This window comes from Hemiscyllium ocellatum, chromosome 30 (assembly GCF_020745735.1).
Source record: "Hemiscyllium ocellatum isolate sHemOce1 chromosome 30, sHemOce1.pat.X.cur, whole genome shotgun sequence".
Classification (NCBI taxonomy): Eukaryota; Metazoa; Chordata; class Chondrichthyes; order Orectolobiformes; family Hemiscylliidae; genus Hemiscyllium; species Hemiscyllium ocellatum.
Genome location: NC_083430.1, coordinates 17,789,820 through 17,805,112, shown reverse-complemented (window position 1 = coordinate 17,805,112; position 15,293 = coordinate 17,789,820). Strand labels below are relative to the sequence as shown.

The window sequence follows — 15,293 nt, the reverse complement described above, 5'->3', positions numbered from 1 at the left end:
AAACCTTTCCTATCTATGTACCTGTGCAAAGGTCTTTGAAATGTTGTAATTGTACTCACCTCTACCACTTTCTCTGGCAGGTCACTCCACATACACACGAGCCTCTGTGTGAAAATTTTATCTCCCAGGTTCCCTTTAAATCTTTCCCCTGTCACTTTAAATCTTTGCCCTCTAGTTTTGGATTCCTCACCTTGGAGAAAAGATCTTTCCTCTTCACCTTATCTATGCCTCTCATGATTTTATAAATGCCACCCCTCAGCCTCCTATGCTCCAGAGGAAAAAGTCCCAGCCTATCCAGTCTTATAATTCAAACCCTCCCATCTTAGTAACCATCCTTGTAGATCTTTTCTGCATTTTTCTCAGTTAATAGCATCCTTCCTATAATGGGGGGAGGGAAATTGTACACAGTACTCCAAAAGTGGCCTCATCAATGTCTTGTACAATCGCAACATGACACCCCAACTCCTATACTCAATGCTCTGACCAATGAAGGCAGGTGTGCCAAATGCCTCTTCACCACCCTGTCTACCTGTGATGCTACTTTCAAGGAACTATATACTTGCCCCCCCACCACCCAGGTCTCCTTATTCAACAATAATCGCTAAGACCCTACCGTTGTGTATGACTGCTCTGGTTTGTCTTACCAAATTGCAACACCTTACATTTACCTAAATTAAACTCCATCTGCCACTCCAAGATCTCATTATACTCTTAGGTAACATTTTTCACTGTCCACTACACCACCAATTTTATATACTTCATAAACTTACTAATCATGCTCCTATATTCTCTTCAAAATCATTTATATAAATAACAGACAACAGTGGACCCAGCACTAATTCTTACGACACGTCAGATTGACTGGCCTCCAATTTGAACAACAATCCTCTACCACCATCCTTTGTCTCCTACAGTCAAGCCAATTTTGCATCCAACTGGCTAACGCTGTCTTTGGATCCCATATGATCTAACCTTACTAACTAGTCAACCATCCGGAACCTTGCTAAAGTCCACGTAGACAATCATTTACCACTTTGCTTTCATCCATCTTCTTGGTCATCTCTTCAGAAAACTCAATCAATTTAGTGAGGCATAATTTTCCACGCACAAAGCCATGCAGACTATCTGTAATCGGGCCTTGCCTTTCCAAATGCATGTAAAACCTATCCCTCAGAATCACCTCCAATAACTTACTCATCACTGACATCAGGATCACTGATCTATAGTTCACTGGCTCTTCTGTGCAAGTACTCTTAAATAATAGTGCAACATTAGCCACCCTCCAGCCTTCCGGCATCTCATCCATGACTTTCGATGATATAAATATCTCTGCTCAGAGCCCCACAATTTCTTACCTAACTTCCCATGATGTCCTGGAATATACCTGATCATATTCTGGAGATTTATCTACCTTTACGTGTTTTAAAACCTTCAGACCCTCTTCTGCTATAATGTGGACTCTTTTCAACATATCACTATTTATTTCCCTAACTTCCCTATCTTCTATGTCATTCTCTACAATAAATACGGATGTGAAATATTCATTTAGTATCTCATGCTTCTCATGTGGTTCCACACAAGGACTGCCTCATGGATCTTTAAGAGACCCTATGGTCTCCCTTGTTACTCTTTTGCTCTGAATATACTTGCAGAATCTCTTTTGATTCTCCTTAACTTTATCATCCAAAGCTATGACCCCTTCTTGACCTCCTGATTTACCTCTTAAGTGTACTTCTATACTCCTACACCCCTCCAGGGATTCACTTCATCCCAGCTGTCTATACTCACATATGTCTCCTTCTTTTCCTTGATCACAGCCTCAATGTCTCCAATCATTCAGTGTTCCCTACTCCTACCAGCCTTGTCCTCCGCACTAACTAGAACATACTGTCGCTGAACTCATGTTATCTCATTTTTGAAAGCCTCCCTTTACCTGCAAAAAGCTCCCCTCCCCAACTCAATTTTTGGAAGTTTGATCTAATGCCATCAAAATTGGCTTCACCCTAATTTAGAACTTGAACTTTTAGACCAGGCCTTTCCTTTTCTGTAATTATTTTAAAACAAATAGAATTGTGGTCACTGGTCCCAAAGTTCTACTCCACTAACATCTCAGTAACTTGCCCCGCCTTAAATCCCAACAGGAGGTTGAGTTTTGCTCTTTCTCGAGTCAGTACATCTATATATTGATAAAGAAAATTTTCTTGAACACACTTAACAAATTCCTTCCCATCCAAACCCTGAACACTTTGACAACCCCAGCCTATGCTCGGAATGTTAAACTTCAGTTTCAGTAGGTATTCAGGAATTCAAATAACATGTTGACCTTAATTTCAAGGGGGTTAGACCATTTCTGGTCTCTATCAAAGAAGGCATGTATTTGCCTTAAAATCAACACAATGAAAATTCATTAGATTAATTTCTGGGTTAGAGACTTATCGTATGAAATGAAATGAAGTTGAATGGACCTATCCAGTCTACAAGAATAAGAGGTGTTCTTATTGAGACATAGGAAAATTCTGGGAGGGCTTAACAGAGTGGATATGAAGGCTGCTTTCACCTGCCGTGGATTCTCAAGCTAGTGGATAAGAAGTTCACGATTCAGTTTGAAATAGAAACATAGAGGATAGGAGCAGAACCAGGCCATTGGTCCCTTGAGCCTGGTACACTATTCAATATGATCATGGCTGATCAGAGATCAATACCCACATCCCTCCTTGATCCTTTTAGCCATCAGGGCTACCCACCCACCTCCTTTTTCAAAACATATGTTTCGGCCTGTGCTAGTGACTTCCATAGACTCACCAGTCTCTGGGTGAAGAAATTTATCCTTACCTTAATCCTAAAATGTTTACCCCTTATCTTTAAACCATAACTGCTGTTTCTGGACTCCTCCAACCAGCATGAACATCCTTCCTGTATCTAACTGTCTTGCACTGTTAGAATGCTATATGCTTCTACAAGAGGCCCCCCCCCCACCCCCGCCATTTTTCTAAATTCCATTGAATACAATTCTAACTGATTCAATCTCTCCTCGTACATTAGCCCTGCCAACCCAGAAATCAACTTGGTAAACCTGAGACTGAGAGGTGCAGACAGTTCTTTAACCAGGGGTTGTAAGTGTTTCTAATTAAATGTACAGCACGGAAACAGACCCTTCAGTCCAACCCGTCCAAGCGACCAGATATCCCAACCCAATCTAGTCCCACCTGCCAGCACCCAGCCCATATCCCTCCAAACCCTTCCTATTCATATCGTCAGAGCTGAAAATGTGTTGCTGGTTAAAGCACAGCAGGTCAGGCAGCATCCAAGGAACAGGAAATTCGACGTTTCGGGCCAGAGCCCTTCATCATTCCTGATGAAGGGCTCTGGCCCGAAACGTCGAATTTCCTGTGCCTTGGATGCTGCCTGACCTGCTGTGCTTTAACCAGCAACACATTTTCAGCTATTCATATAGTCACCCAAATGCCTCTTAAATGTTGCAATTGTACCAGCCTCCACCACTTCCTCTGGCAGCTCATTCCATATCCGTACCACCCTCTGTGTGAAAAAGTTGCCCCTTAGGTGTCATTTGTATCTTTCCCCTCTCACCCTAAAACTATGCCCTCTAGTCAGATGTTAATTTATTGAGTATATTCATGGCTGTGATAGATAAATAGAAACTAAAAAGATATCAAGGATGACAGGAATTAGGGAAGAGAGTTGAACTGTGCATCAACCAAGACCGTTCTGAATGGTGAAACAGACTTGAGAGATCATTGCAACTTCTCCTGCTCTTTTTTAAAGCTTAAATTATTGATGCAATTCGCTTTTGATAATTGTTTTCATTCCCTTTCCAGATTATGATACCTCTTTGCATTAAGAAATTCTTTTCTCCCCTATATTGACTGCCAGTTATCAATCTGTCAGTGATCTACAACCAGATGCAGCCACTTTCAAACTAGTTGTTGCATGTGGAATCACAACTTGCTAACAATTAGCAGAAATTAATCCAATAAAATGTTATAAATACTACCTAACATTGATTATGAGGTTATTTGAATGTGTCAGAAAATAATATCGGATGAGTAACCAACCCCATTGAGCAAAATCCCTCAAGGATTTTTCATCAGATGTATTGAATTAGTCAATGCCAACCAGAATAGTTTTTTAAGGAACTAAAATTGCATTAGTGGTGGTTGATTATGAGGATAAAATTTGTCCACTGTCCCTTCATTTTGTCATTATTTATCCATGCTTGCAGGAAGAAGGTCATCCATTCTAAATAAAGCTTGTTGATACTCATTATCAATGCTCACACATAAGAAATGACCTGTCAGACAAGGCATGAGACATTAATGGGTAAAGATGAAACTGTACCGAATGAGGAGTCTGTCAAAGTTAAATATTGGCAGAGAAAACAAAACAAGAAACAATACACTCTCCATTGTTGGTTCAACAGATTATAAGTACATCAGATGGCAGACTACAAACGTAATGCATTGAGTATGGAATTTCGACTTACTGTTGCACTTGTTCATTTCTGGTGTCCGAACACCAAAGTATCCAATTGGGCATGATGGCAAACAAATGCCCGTCTGCCGAATGTCGTTCCTTTCCAGAAGGATGAACAATTTAGGCAAACACTTTAGACATCCATTGTACTCGGAGCATACCTCACACCCTTTTGGACAAACTGGGGTTACTTCCGTGCTTACTGAAAAACAAAACATAAACCCACAATAAAAAAAACATCAAATTATCAGACTAAATTTAAAAAATACTTATGCTGGAACTTCATCAGAATTGACATGAGATGGAGAATTCTGTCAAGGACGTTACAATATGTTAAATATGGACACTTGAACTTAACTACTATTTACCTCAGTTATAACTCACACTACTCATGGACTAAAATAGTTCTGAGAAATGAAGAAATATAGACCTAAAATGACTGCAATGATCAACTGACCACAAATTGAAGCAAGCTTCATGAGACAGATTCAGAATAAGCAAAATTATCCATATTTACACTAACATTTTTGCCAAACTTGTTGCCAAATCAAGTGACTAATTCAATGTCAAAATTTCACTTGTCCTGTCTTAATTTATACTTATATGTTAATTTCACTTATTGGGAGATGAAAGACTAACCTGCTTGTTGTCTGGTTTGGAAAGACAATGAAGTTAAACTCAAGAAAACACGCTAACCTGTTTTTCAATGGCTGTTTTTCAGTAGCAGACCAAAGACAAAGAACATGGATTTATACCAGCAAGGACTGAAAAATTCTTTCTTGTCTCTTTTTTCTCATCAGTTCTGAAAAGAGTGCTCAATAAGAAAAGCCAGTGAGGAAAACAATGATTCATAGTTCACCAAAACCTATATACATCCAGAGAATATCAGCTAGCAATAAAACTACTGTGCTCTCAGTTTAAACATTGAACAGCTCAAGAATTAAGAACTGTATAACCTTTATTTTCCCTAACTATACCAGATGTACTCATTTTATTAAAATTATCATATGTTTACAGAAACATTTGATGTCATATTTTTGTTTTCTTAGAACTAAAATTCTTCTGTCTCCTCACTAAAGAAAATTTGGTAATTAGCTTTGTCACTTAGATCTAATTAATTACATCTTTAATTGATGTGAACTGAAAGGAATAAAAATAGTTATCACAATCAACTGGCAGGAGGTTAAAAAGAAGGGAACTGATTTTTCTTCCCCACCTGCTTGTAACAAGCTGTTTCTTTTCTTCGCTGATGTCTACACAATGAAGAGCATCACCATGGAAGATTCAAATTTTATTTCATGGTTTAGGATAGAGTTACAATATTGTATATTCCAATGTCAGAAAGCAAAAATAAAGTGGAGAATTTCTTTCAATTCATTCTGCAGACAATATATTACATCATGAACTCCATTAAAGCACTCCCCCTCCCACTCATATTGCATCACTGTGTTTTCTTTTGCTATCATGCTACATCGCTCTGTCTGAGTGAGATCACTAAATCTCATGTTGCAGATCCATAGCCATTTTTGCCACTAGGCAACTTAGTACATTAGCACCAAAACTCCGCATGGGACAAAGATCACATTTACATAACTATGCTTTAATGCTGAGCCAATACTCTTGATTCATCCATCCAATTGTTCCCATCTTTAGTAGCACCAGTAACACACCTGTTGCCCAGTAGTAATTCACTCACGTTGTTCAACTAAAAATAATTTCTTCAGATAAAAGGTATGAAAGGTCAAAATCTCTAATTACATTGGTGGGATTTTACAGTTGAATTGGACACAGTAGAAGGTTTCACACATTTCACCATGACACAAAACCCAGAAGTAAAATGATAGCACAAATCTACAGCACTAGCATTTACAATTCCATAACAATTAACAGAATAATGGGATATTATTCAAACACATGTTATCTCTGACCTGCTGTCTGCCACAGGGTAAGTAAGTGCAAGAGTTCTCAATTGCTTCCTTTCACATTGTCCCTATAATCCATTTCAACATTGGCAGGTTTCTGGTTACCAATCTCTGCTTTAAATATAGAGACTGAGCATCCAAAGCCCCTGGGTTACAGAATTTAAAAGGGCCACAACTCTCTGAGTTAAAATAAATCGCATATCAATCCAAAATTCATCCCCCTTATTCTTAGTTTGTTCTCAACCCCCAACCAGGGGAACCATCCTACCTGTATCTACCCTGACTGCCTCTTTAAGTATTTAACAGGTTTCAATGAGTTCACTGCTCATTCTTTGAAATTGGCCTGGTTTGCCCAATCCCGCTTCACAGGACTGCTCCACCATTCTGGGGTCGAATCTGCTGAACTTTCAATGCACTCTCTCAATGGCAATAACAACTTGCCTTTTCAAACAGGGACTCATCTGAGATACAAAATATAAGTTAGTACATTTTAAATCCCTTTTTCTTCTGGAAATACACCTCATTAAGTTTGGAATCTATTTACATGAATCACTTAAAAGTGGCGTTTTTGATAAGGACTAGCATTACAGCTGTATTGAGGGAGGACATTCCTGGAAATGCATCCAGGGAAGTCATTTGGGTTGAACTGAGAAATGAAAAAGGGATGATCACGTTATTGAGATTGTATAATAGACTCCCTAATAGTCAGGGGGATATTGAGACACAAATTTGTAAGGAGATCTCAGTTATCTGTAAGAATAATAGGGTGGTTATGGTAGGGGATTTTAACTTTCCAAACATAAACATACCATAGCGTTAAGGGTTTAAATGAAGAGGAACTTCTTAAGGGTGTACAAGAAAATTTTCTGATTCATTATGTGGATGTACCTACTAACGAAGGTGAAAAACTTGACCTACTCTTGGGAAATAAGGCAGGGCAGGTGACTGAGGTATCAGTGAGGGAGCACTTTGGGGCCAGCGACCATAATTCTATTAGTTTTAAAATAGTGATGGAAAAGGATAGATCAGATCTAAAAATTGAAGTTCTAAATGGAGGAAGGTTAATTTTGATGGTATTAGGCAAGAACTTACAAAAGCTTGGGGGCAGAGTTCGCAGGTAAAGGGACGACTGAAAAATGGGAAGCCTTCAGAAATGAGATAACGAGAGTCCAGGGACAGCGTATTCCTGTGAGGATGAAAGGAAAGGCTGGTAGGTGCACAGAATGTTGGATGACTAAAAAATTGAGGTTTTGGTTAAGAAAAGGAAGGAAGCATATGTCAGGTATTGACAAGATATAGCGAATGAATCCTTAGACAAGTATAATGGCAGTGGGGGTTTACTTAAGAGGGAAATCAGGAGGGCAAAAGGGGACATGAGATAGCTTTGGCAAATAGAGTTAAGGAGAATCTAAAGGGTTTTTACAAAATACTTTAAGGACAAAAGGGTAACTAGGGAGGGAATAGGGCCCCTCAAAGATCAGTAAGGCGGCCTTTGTGTGGAACTGCAAGACAAGGGGGAAGAGATACTAAACGAGTATTTTGCACCAGAGCTTCCTATAGACAAGGACATGGACAATATAGAATGTAAGGAAATAGATGGTTACATCTTGAAAAATGTCCATGTTACAGAAGAGGAAGTGCCGGATGACTTGAAACACATAACAGTGGATTAATCCCCAGAACCTGATCAGATGTACCCTAGAACTCTGTGACAAGCCTGGAATTGATTGCTGGGCCCCTTACTGAGATATTTGTGTCATCGATAGTCACAGGTGAGATGCCGGAAGACTGGAGATTGGCGAACGTGGTGTCACTATTTAGGAAGGGTGGTAACAACAAGCCAGGGAATGATAGACCAGTGAGCCTGACATTTATTGTGGACAAGTTGTTGAAGGGAATCCTGAGAGACAGGATGTACATGTATTTGGAAAAGTAAAGACTCATTAAGGATAGTCAATATGGCTTTGTAATTCAGAAATCAAGTCTCACAAACTTGATTGAGTTTTTTGAAGTGACAAAGATGATTGATGAGGGCAGATCAGTGAGCATGATCTATATTTACTTCAGTCAGGTGTTCAACAAGGTTCCCCATAGGAGACAGGTTAGCAAGGTTAGATCTCTTGGAATACAGGGAGAACTAGCCATTTGGATACAGAACTGGCTCAAAGGTAGAAGACAGAGGGTGGTGGTGAAGGATTGTTTTTCAGACTGTTACCAGTGGAGTGCTACAAGCATTGGTGCTGGGCCCTATACTTTTCATCATTTAGAGAAATGATTTGGATGTAAGCATAAGAGGTACAGTTAGTAAGTTTGAAGATTACACCAAATTGGAGGTGAAGTGGACAGCCAAGACGGTTACGTCAGATTACAATGGGATCTTGGTCAGATGGATCAATGGGCTATGAAGTGGCAGATGGAATTTAACTTAGATAAATATGAGGCGCTGCATTTTAGGAAAGTAAATCTTAGCAGGACTTATACACTTAATAGCAAGGTCCTGGGGAGTGTTGCTGAACAAAGAGACTTTGGAGTGCAGGTTCATAGTTCCTTGAAAGTGAAAGTATGCTTTCCTTTATTGAGCAGAATGTTGAGTACAGGAGTTGGGAAGTCATGTTGTGGCTGTATAGGACATTGGTTAGGCCACTTTTGGAACATTGCCTGCAATTTTGGTCTCCTTCCTATTGGAATGATTTGTGAAACTTAAAAGGGCTCAAAAACGATTTACAAGGATGTTGCCAGGGTTGGAGGATTTGAGTTCTAGGGAGAAGTTGAAAAGGCTGGGGCTGTTTTCCCTGGAGCGTCAGAAGCTCAGGGGTGATGTTGTGGAGATTCATAAAATCATGAGTGGCATGATACAATAAATAGACAAAGTCTCTTCCCTGGTGGGGAGTCCAGAACTAGAGGGCATAGGTTTAGGGTGAGAGGGGAAAGATGTAAAAGAGACCTAAAGGGCAATTTTTCACAAAGAGCGTGGTACATGTATGGAATGAGCTGCCAGAGGAAGTGGTGGAGGCTGGTACAATTGCAACATTTAAAAGGCATCTGGATGGGTATATGAATAGGAAGGGTTTGGAGGGATATAGGCCAGGTGCTGGCAGATGGGACTGGATTGGGTTGGGGTATCTGGTCAACCTGGACGAATTGGATCGAAAGGTCTGTTTCTGTGCTGTACATCTCTATGACTCTATTTACTGTTTTCTTCCTAATTTTAAACTTGTTACTGAACAGTTTACTGGGATTAGCTTTGTAGAATTCTCAAAACTTGAGTTAAGTCTCTGCAAATGTCTATTATTTTGTAATGAGAACAAACTCAATTTAATTAGCCTTTCTTCTGAACTTAGATTCCAGTTAGCTGGAGTCATCTATATTTCCCTTGTACCCTTTGAAGAGCATTAATACCTTTCCTGTGATTAGATGGCCAAAACTGCACACAGTCCTCCAGATGGGTCTGACTAATGCTTTATGCAATAACATATAACCACGATACATGAGCACTCTATCCCCCTGATCATTCCTTTGTGTCGAGCTCTTTTGATTTTTGCTGCCAATTGTGGATTTGAAGTTTCCTAAATTCATCAACAGGACGATGTACAGCAGGACTTGCGGTCAGCACTCTGTTTTACTATTTCCTTTAAACAATTACTAGCTCACTTTCTGCTTCGTGTTTCCGAATAATTTTAGGTTTGTAAAAACTGGATTGCAATGGCCATCTACCGATTGAGTCACACAAAAGAAATAGACCTTTCAGAATTTGGTTGCGCTGGTTTACATATTTGCAATTTCTTGTATTCACCTCTTTGAAGTGTTTCCTTTCGACACTGTGGTCATTTTCTTTTCATCTAATAATAGTAAATTTTCTTTAAAAAAAAGCAAAAGACAAATGATTTGTCCCTTAAGGTCTTGATTTATAATTAATAGGGCTGAATTTATTGACTTTGGTAGTGGTTCTGTTTTGCCAGCCAGAAGGCCAGTCGCAACCCTGCCATGGCCATTTCTGAAGGTCTAGATGGGATTATGTTTGCACGGTGACTTAGTGGCTAGCACTGCAGTGCCATGGACCCCGGTTCGATTTCTACCTCAGGCAACTGTCTATGTGGAGTTTGCACATTCTCCCCGTGTCTGAATGGGTTCTCCGGGCACTCCGGTTTCCTCCCACAATCCAAAAATGCACAGGCCAGTTGAATTGACCAGGCTAAATTACCCACAGTGATAGGTGTATTACTCAGCAGTAAATATAGGGCAGGGGAATGGGTCTGGGTGGGTCACTCTTCAGAGGGTCGGTGTGGACTTGTTGGGCTGAAGGGCCTGTTTCCATGCTGTAGGGAATCTCATTAAAAAATCAGGCACGTATTTGCTTGTCAGCTCAATTCCTCGGACCTTCACGGCAAAGATCTCACCTTTGAGAGCTGTCGGCTGACAGTTCATCCAGCCCAACATCTCCACAGGGAAAAGTGGTACAGCAGGAGGCTTGGGACAGGGCACCACCGTGGAGGCACCTGAAAAGTGGAAAATGAGCCTGAGTAGGCCTGTCAGGGCAGACTCTGGTGAGAGGGAGAGAGACAGTGTCTAAGGTGGCCTGAGGTATACTTCACAACAGGGGTGGCTGTTACTGAAATGGGAGGCAAACATGGTTTGCATGGTTTAGGCGGCACAGTGGCACAGTGGTTAGCACTGCTGCCTCACAGCACCAGGGACCTGGGTTCAATTCCCACCTCAGGCGACTGACTGTGTGGAGTTTGCACGTTCTCCCCGTGTCTGTGTGGGTTTCCTCCGGGTGCTCCGGTTTCCTCCCACAGTCCAAAAGATGTGCGGGTCAGGTGAATTGGCCATGCTAAATTGCCCGTAGTGTTAGGTAAGGGGTATGGGTGGGTTGCGCTTCGGCGGGTCAGTGTGGACTTGTTGGGCCGAAGGGCCTGTTTCCACACTGTGAGTAATCTAATACCTGAAAAGGAGAGTTGTCCCATCCATCTGTGTCCACAGGTGGCCACCAGAGTGTCTCTTTTGACCTATCCAAATGGCATGGACCATCCCTGCAACTACCTCCCCTCAGAATCCCTCTCCCCCACCACCTCCTCACACCGGTCCCTCCCCCCCCAACCATCTCAGACATACCTGCAATGGTAGAATGATGTCCTTAAGTAATACTTAACTTGTCCACTTCAAACCCTTATTGACCTAGGGAAAGGAAGAGCTGAAAATGTGTTGCTGGAAAAGCGCAGCAGGTCAGGCAGCATCCAAGGAGCAGGAGAATCGACGTTTCGGGCATGAGCCCTTCGAGGGAGGAAGAGAGCTTCTTCAAGGAAGGCATCCTTGCAAGAGGATTCACAGTAGGTTAAAATCTTCGAGGAGAAAGTGAGGACTGCAGATGCTGGAGATCAGAGCTGAAAATGTGTTGCTGGAAAAGCGCAGCAGGTCAGGCAGCATCCAAGAAGCAGGAGAATCGACGTTTCAGGCATGAGAAGGGCTCATGCCCGAAACGTCAACTGAAGGGCTCATGCCCGAAACGTCGATTCTCCTGCTCCTTGGATGCTGCCTGACCTGCTGCGCTTTTCCAGCAACACATTTTCAGCTCTGATCTCCAGCATCTGCAGTCCTCACTTTCTCCTCCTAGGGAAAGGAAGGTCAACCTGAAGATTTTTTACTCCTGAACTAATTGGGGAATGGTGTCATTGGGAAGGCAAAGGGCTCACTACTCCATGTTCTCCTGCCTGATGACATAGATTATCCCAAATCCCAATGCACTCCCAAGACAGGGGTAGGAGTGGTGGCATGGATATTGGAGATTCCATCCATAGAATTTTCTCAATTTTCTCTTTAAAAACCCCAAGTTGGAAACTGTATTATCCACCAAGCAATACCTTCAGGAACAATTATAGTATCATGGAATTATCACCTCACTTCCCTGAATTTATCAAACGAGTCATAAATGTAGCATATAGATTTAACTCAATCCCTGTTCTGGATACATTAATGTTACTTGGAGATCGTACTTGCAATACACAACTTAGATCATCAAGACAGAGAGTATTACTTGATAACAGAGTAACTTAAAAAATATTATTGATTTTATATCAGCAATGTCACTTGAAAAGTACCTACTAATCGTACTTGTGAGCACGCCGTTCATTTATTCAATTACATTGTTGCGTGTGAGTGTGGGCTGTAAGCTTTATGTCTTAGACATGGAATGACAATTGCAAGTGAGGTGCTACTTTGTTACAGGATGGTATAGTGCAGAAATCAGGAGAGGTTATATTGCTCATAAGGCATTAGTCAGACACCATCTGGAAGACTTCATCAGTTCTGGTCAATCTAATCATGGACAGGATATTATTTTCCTTTAAAAGGTTACAGAGGAAGTAATAAAGATTACGCAAGCATTAGGCATCTATAACATGATGGAAAAAATTGTGAAGTTGACTTTGTTTTCTTTGACGTCCATGTAAGTACAGTACTGACCTATCATGTTCAGGCTGTATTAAAGTGTTTTAATTTCATTACAAATGAGGAAATATGTCGAACAAATAATCAATATTAGAAAGTCAACTTCTAAAAGTGAATGACTTTAATTTTATTTTCAGTGAATCCTGTGATTCTCAAAGAATGTAAAAACAACGATGTTGGTTCAAATCTAGTCCACTCCATTGGGAGAGGTTACATTGGACAGAATCTTTCAGGCCTGGCTGGAAAATTTAGAGAGGTGGGGCTAAAGCCAAAGTTATGATTCCTGACACTGAGTCAGGCAGCTCCGGCTTCCCAACCCTGATGGTCCAGAATACCTTTCGCATTCATTAGCATTCCATGGATGCACGTTCGTTTCCCAGCCTGCTGGAATTACATTCATGGGCATAATATAAAAGTGAGTAAAATAGGTTCTCGAACCAACAAAACATATTGGGCTACCTAGCAGGTTAGACTTGTTTATGGAAAGTCTGGTGAGCACACATTTCTTCAGTAGAATGAGCCTTTCAAAACCAAGACTTTACTTTGCTAGATTTGTTACAGTGCAGGAGATGCATACTCCCCAGTCCATTTAGCTCATGAGAAATGTCATTCCTAATCAGTGTTGAAGGGCGTTGTTGAGTACTGCTAATAGTGTATGGCATGCAGACTGTGCTCAAGAGAGGCAACCATGTGACTTGATCAGAGCAAACCTGACAACATCAGGCAGGAGAGGGATCACAGAATCATTGTGTGGAAGCAGGCCATTTACCCCAATAAGTCCACACTGACCCTCGAAGACCCTCCCACCCAGATCCACCCCTGTAACCCAGCATTTAGCATGACCAATCTAGCAAACTTGCACATCATTAGACTGTGGGAGGAAACTGGAGCAGCTGGAGGAAACCCACACAAGCACAGGGAGAATATGCAAACTCCACACAGACAGTCGTTCGAGGCTGAAATTGAACCCAAGTCCCTGGCACTGTGAGGCAGTAGTGCTAACCACTGAGTCACCATGCTGTCCAAACAGAAGGGTTAAACTGAAAATTACAGATAAAGGTGGCAACGTATTGCCAGGAGTTAAATGTACAGAACTTAGTTATTAGGAGAGCTAGAAGGATGCCAGGCTCAGATGGAGGCTTTTGGCAGAGCCGCAGTGATGGGAGCAAGCAGGGCAAGGAAGATTGGAGCAGCGTATTGAGAGCAGTGAACACAATTGGGTCATGGGATGTGTTGGTGAGGGTAATGGAGTTGATTTGAATCAGGGACAGCACAAGGTTAACATGGAGTGCTAGTTGGGTGTAGGCTAAGGAGGGGTAATTGAATCATGATAGAGAGGATGTCTGAGGAAAGAGAAAACTATCTATCATGATGGGGCAAGTGTAAATTAGAAGGGAAGGATTCAGCATAAAGGAATTGAAAGAAAGGTTTATGAACACCATTCTTTTCTTCAATTGGGTCAATAATTGGGCATGAGTTTCTGAACAATTCAAATGTGTGTGAAGTGAAACAAAAACTCAAATGAAAATCTTTTCTTCAACACTCAGTTATGACTTTATGCAAAATGAAGCATTCAGTGCAGCACTAAGGTTAACAGACTCTTGTCATACATATTATCAAGAAGGTAATACATCGCTGAAGGACAACTCAACAGCATTAATGGTCATGGGAGGTGATGGGGTTTGGTCCATCTGAAGCTGTGCAGGAGCCTACAATGGCCCAGGCAGCTGAATCTTATACGGGCCTTTATACAGGCTAATGATTCAATGGTTGCAGGGCTGTGTCACAGGGAATAATGATAATGGCCACCAAGGGTCAGACTGAACTGTGCACCACAGGCATGCAGTTCCGTACAAAACTCAACACCACAAATTCCTTGGACCATACACCTGTCTTCTCAGTTGACAAAGAAGGGATGTCCAACAGAAATGCTGAGAGAAGCCAAGCTATGAAGAAGTTAGGGCAGTGGTTGGGTGTGGCACACAGGCCTGGGAGAGTCTAATAGCAACTAGAAATGAGACTAGATTACTTTGAACTAATACATGCGGACACAGAACTAGGAGCTAACTATTACTGGGAGTCATTCCTGCCCTAGAGGGAGTATTTCTTTTTAACATTTAGACATTATGCTCTTTTGTTTGGCAGTCAATGCAAATATTTTGCTTGCTTTGATCCATTTAACTCCTGCGCAGGTCTAGACCAGAGCACCACGATGCAGCCATGCTGGAATATATTAGGTTTGTGCATACATTCCTCAAACATCCATCAGCAAAATGGGTGGACATGCCCAAAATATTCCAGTCAGCACAGGCACAGCCTCTTGATCTATTACCAGCTCTGTCCTGTGCTTCTCAAAGGGATTCAGAATCCTTGTGACAGGTATTGCCCTGGATCCTCAATCCCTGCTCCAACACACACCATTTCTCCCTGGAAACA

General features: G+C 41.4%; 1 protein-coding gene across 1 annotated transcript in view; it reads right to left on the bottom strand.

Annotated features, from left to right (window-relative positions):
• The window catches only part of rspo1 (R-spondin 1), a 204,727-nt gene that overhangs the window by 126,345 nt on the left and 63,089 nt on the right, over nucleotides 1–15,293 (bottom strand). The window contains exon 3 of the mRNA XM_060847341.1: nucleotides 4,502–4,693. Coding sequence (XP_060703324.1) covers nucleotides 4,502–4,693 — 192 coding nt within the window. The remainder of the gene's footprint in view (nucleotides 1–4,501; nucleotides 4,694–15,293) is intronic.